Source organism: Papaver somniferum, chromosome 7 (genome assembly GCF_003573695.1).
Source record: "Papaver somniferum cultivar HN1 chromosome 7, ASM357369v1, whole genome shotgun sequence".
Taxonomy (NCBI): Eukaryota; Viridiplantae; Streptophyta; class Magnoliopsida; order Ranunculales; family Papaveraceae; genus Papaver; species Papaver somniferum.
In genome coordinates this window covers 97896293-97901454 of record NC_039364.1, presented here as the reverse complement: position 1 = coordinate 97901454, position 5162 = coordinate 97896293, and the positions used below count along the sequence as shown (strand labels likewise).

General features: G+C 35.3%; 1 protein-coding gene across 1 annotated transcript; it reads left to right on the top strand.

Annotated features, from left to right (window-relative positions):
* The first annotated feature begins 2107 nt into the window (after positions 1–2107).
* On the top strand, positions 2108–4076 carry LOC113297933 (RING-H2 finger protein ATL48-like). The gene is made up of 2 exons (XM_026546546.1): positions 2108–2329; positions 3605–4076. The coding sequence occupies exons 1-2, from the start codon at positions 2254–2256 to the stop codon at positions 3784–3786; spliced, it is 258 nt and encodes an 85-aa protein (XP_026402331.1). The 5' UTR covers positions 2108–2253; the 3' UTR covers positions 3787–4076.
* The last annotated feature ends 1086 nt before the right edge of the window (positions 4077–5162 follow it).

Here is a 5162-nt window from a genome sequence, read left to right as displayed (position 1 = left end):
TAACAACACTTGTGAGTTCGACCGAGCAATGCTATGACATACATTATTTGAACATGTACATAACTCTTATCATTAATTTTTCAAAGATATTCCTTGATGCTCAAGGTGATCTCAATCCGAAATATTAAAAAGCATTTAATTATGATTTTCAAATATATATGTTTTAATTACCAGCAATTAAAGCATATCCTCTGGAAAAGGTTATTATTTAATGTGCAAAGCTAATAATAGAAGTTTTCTAAGAGAGATTTCGGAAATATGGTTTGCCATTTAATTGGAAATAGGAAAATTAAAATTAGGTACTTTAATGAATATCTTAAGAATATTTTCGGTTCGAAATTTCCTTGTTGTGCAAACAACCTCGGTCTATAAATACTTGAGTTTGCATTTCTTGCAAATTATCCTAAGAGCCGGGCAAATTTCATTCGTGTTGTTTCTGGTGGAGCCATCTATCCGGAGAGGAAAGTACCCTAATTAGGCGAAATCTCTTATGACCTCTCGTTTAAAAACTTTTGTGGGATACGAGTACCGGTGGTGGGAAACTAGATAATTGCATTGTTATTTTAGAGTGGTTACCAAACAGATTCATTCCTTTGTTGAAGTACTTAAGATGCAAGTTCAACATTAAAAAACAATAAAGTTCAATACTAAATAACAGTAACAACTCCACAATTTTACACCACTTCCACTTGCATTCCATAAGTATGCGAGACTGCGACAATGAATATCAAGCTCCCTTTAAGTCATCTTTCCATTTGTGGTTGAGTCTACGCTTCATTACTCGAAGGATTGGGCGTTGTTTTATATGAAATCTCGTATCAGTTGTCCCATTTCGCTTAGCATCAGCAACATATACCTTTGAGCAGTGCCTACACTTTACTCTTGTAGAAATCAAGTTTCTCAAAGTGTTCCCATGGATGTCCCATTTAGCAACTCAAGTTATTAGCATGTTGCCATTGAAAGCATAACTCATTATACTAAAATGCAAAAACAGAAACAAAGTACACAAAATATGCTGCAAGCCTGCAATTCTAGACTAGAGCCAAAGAACCTGACTCAAACCCATGCTCTCTAATAAGCTCATGATAAACATATTTTCCACTGAAATTGAACACGCGTTAAGAATGAAAGAACCAGAACTAAATATTCTAACAAAAAAAAAAAAATCTAAAATCAGCAAGCAACTGAGCAAACAGATCTAGTTCACTGCCAGTTTCTCTTTGTCATGGCAGTTGAAAAATCAATTTAGTCCAGAAAATACTGCTTTATTGAGGCCTTTTATCAAACAGCTGGCTAACAACACGACTATCACCCTTTTTACCTAACAAAGACACATTTGCATACACAAATAGAAAATCGAAACAGTACCCAATCTCTGCAATTATCTCATACACAAATTTGTCACAGTAAGCATCCATGATTATGAAAAATCAGACAAGAATTTAGATACAATCAAACAAATTGATCTCAAATAAAACCCTAAATCAGATTCAAACATGCAATTAAACAGATTAATTAAACATGCAATCAATTTTTAAGAACCCTAAGTTAATCAAACAAATTTAAAATTATCCAAAATCAGATTAATGAATTACCTGTCGTGGAATTGTTGTTGGTAATTGATGATGGTGGTGGTGGTGAAGAATAAGGTGGTGTCGGTGAATCTGATACAGACTCAGAGTCAGAGATGGTGAAGAAGAAGAAGAAGAAAAAGTGAAGGATGATTTTGCAGTTCTGAGAAAAAAAGAAGAAAAATGAATGAGTGATAGTCGATATTCGTAGATAGATACCTAAAATCGATGGCCATGATGATTTCTAATCAAAAGATCTACGGCTATTAGACATCGATACAGGCCGGGAATAGGGTAGAACCATTCCCTGTACCCATCTTTACACCGGTTCTGAAATCCATTCCCGTTCCCTGTACCTCATCGTCCGCTGGTTCCAGTCCGGTTCTGGTTATTTTTTTCCCGGTTCTGATGCGGTTCACCGGTTCCGATCCGGTTCCTGTGCAGCCTTAAATGTGGGGTAGAAAAACGGGGGTATATAGCAGCTTCACTCTAACTGAGGGTGCCCTTAATTAAAAGAGAAAAGGTACCAGTTCTGCGAGAAAAGAGAAAAGGTGGTGTCATCATCTAACGACGCTAACATAAACCCAAAGGTACGCGATTGTCTCTCACACGATTTTGTTTCTCAGCTATCTCGATAACTTCCTGGGATTTTTCATTTTCTTTTCTGATTTCACCGGAAAATATGGGTACTGCTGAACCTGATCTAGAAGAACTATTTGAACAGAAGAAAAGGGTAAAAAATCCCTTCGTCCCCTTAGGTATGTATGATTTATTCTATCAAATTTGGTCGTTGTAATAACTCGTACATACTTTTACTACGATTTCCTCACTTAGGGTTTAATTTAGGGTTTTATTCTCAACAGCATATGAACAATGAAACCGATTGATAATAGTGGATTAAGATACCATTTTGCATCATTTTGATTTTTTTATGTATTGCTTTTTATTTTGTTCATATATAGAACTGATAAAACTTAAACTAAAATTATACTTTAACCAAGATAGATCTTAGTTGTGAGTTGGTTAGGATTGAATTTCAAGGTCCTATGATCTCCCCTTGCAGTGGATATGTTAGGGTTTTGTATTCTATCCAAAGCAGGGAAGATTTTAGAACATTGAAATAGTGATAGCCTATCATTACAGTTTTTCTTTTTCGGTACTCAAACTAGGGTATCTACTAATAAGTATATATGTCCTATCAATAGGAGTAGTAGCACTTCATGCATGGTAAAAGAAGTCGAAAAATGGAATTCATGGAGTGTTTTGCACTTTATGCCTGTAGAATTTATTTTTCGGTTGGATGATAATATGATACACTTCTTTGGACCTGATTCCTATCACGTTTAAGCCATGTGGATATTAAGCCACAGAAAGTGTCTGTGTTGTGTGACATTTACATAAGCTGCATATCGTATGTTAGTGCTGGATATCAAGCTTTCTGGATGTGAATTAGACTTGGGAGTCACATGAATTGTAAGATTCTGATCATCTAAGGTTGATCTAAAACTAGAGTAACTTTAATAAATTATCACTTCAGAATTATCAGTATCAATTATCAACTCACAAAAATGGCATTTTGCTTATGCTTTGGTAGGGTAAACCATCAGCAGCACTTTTATTTAGATTGTCCATTAATAGTCATATTCACCTGAATGGATATGTATGAGCAGAAATCATAGAAGAAGTTTTAAGTGAACGTTTGGTTGTTGGATGTGTTTGTTAGCTTTTTGAGGGATAACAAATCAACACTATCCGGAGCTGTAGTGAATTGATTTTCACACTTTTACATGCCATTCATCTGCGTTGATGGAGTTCTTTCTTATTGAAATCCATAACTAATTACTTGAGATGTTCTCAAGTTTGGGAAAATCCACATTTGTTTTGTTCCTTACTCTTTTGTTTTAACTGTTTTTTACCCTGAAATTCTCATTTGGTCATATATTTTTTGATTTTTTGTAGGTTAATTCGAGCCTCAGTTTTATATCTTTCATATAACCTCTGATTTAGTTCTTTTGTTGATTGAAATATTTCAGGTGCCTTTATAACTGCTGGGGTTCTTACAGCTGGTTTAATTAGTTTTAAAAAAGGGAATTCTGAGATGGGTCAGAAGCTAATGAGAGCTCGTGTTGTTATTCAAGGTGCTACAGTTGCTCTTATGGTTGGGTCTGCTTACTATTACGGGGAGAGTATTTACAATTTCCCCAAAAGGGATTAAAACCGCGAAGCAAGGCTTCTCAATGACCTTCCTTTTGCTTGTTTCACTATAGGTGATACTTATAAACTCTTTCAGTAGGATTACTTGGTTATTGTATCACTTCATCGTCTTCATACTATCCACATTCTTACCTCGTTGTTCTCAGAGGAAAATGTACTCAGAGAAGGATGCAAAGATCTGAGGAATGTATAAGAATGAGTAACTAACTCCGTTTTTTTGATCAGTGAGTAACTAACCTGTACTCTTTTTCTGCTTATTAATAAAGGAAGTTGATGATATTCTTTGCTTTGCTTTGTCATGTATAATGTATTTCATCTGTGTATGTGTTGACCTCCTTCTATACATCGAGATTACCTGCATTACCAATTTAGTCTCTGTTTAACCTATAGTCCAACGTACTGATGAACATTAGGGATAAGATGCTGCATGGTATATCTGTATGATCAATAGTTTCGTATCTGGTTCTCTGTTTGCTTATGGTGTTGAAATGACACGGTTAATTGTTATGGGTTGTCACTATACATGAGATGTGATGACAAACTAGTAGAGCTATGGGTTTCTTGATGATATTTTTCACAATTACATGATCTTTAGGTCAGATAAGAGATACTCTATCACTCATCTTTTTAGGTTGCACCTTATATACTATCCATCCTAAAAGCATGCCTCTTTGTATGACTGAATGAGGGCTATGGGCATTCATTGTGTTACCAGAATAAAATAGTAGTGATTTTGATGCGATATAGTGGTCGTCATCTCTGGATCTAAGGCAAATGTTGGAGTTTGAAGGAAGCTTTATTGGTTGTAGACAATTGAGGAATTTTAGGTTCTGCATGTAAATTTCTTCATCTTTTTACTTGCCAAAATGCTGTCAGATGGTGCCATGGTGAGTTTGATTCTACAAATTGAGGATACCAAACAATTACTGTTGCTAGTGGTTTAGGTTTCAAACTAACATGTGTAAGTCACATGTTGGTCTTGTGACAAAATAAGTCTCTTTCTATCACCTTAAAAGTTGAGAGAAAGATTTTTTGTTACAGTAATATCTGGTACTAACTACAGTTCTTGGATGGTGAAACATCAAGAATATGTAAACATCAAGTGGGGCCTTTACCAACTCATACACGGCTGTGTTGGCCACGCCAAATCTGTATGCATGAATACTGCTAGATTAGGGTTTGATTTGTTTTCACAATAATGCATCGAGAATTCTCTTGTGAGGGATATAAATGTCCGGTTCAAAAAATCTGCGGACGTAACACAAGGATCAAGGGAATACAGCTCACTAAGTAACGATTTTCCGTCATTTGAATACCCTACTGATTAAAAATACTGTAGATTTAAGAGGAAGAGTTCAAGTGTCATGCCATGTTGAT

What these genes read in the sequence shown, in the direction of transcription:
- LOC113297933 (XM_026546546.1), top strand. Translation starts at nt 2,254, where the DNA reads ATGGGTACTGCTGAACCTGATCTAGAAGAACTATTTGAACAGAAGAAA. An exon ending in AAATCCCTTCGTCCCCTTAG is followed by an intron (nt 2,330 to 3,604) that starts GTATGTATGATT and finishes GAAATATTTCAG; the next exon opens with GTGCCTTTATAACTGCTGGG.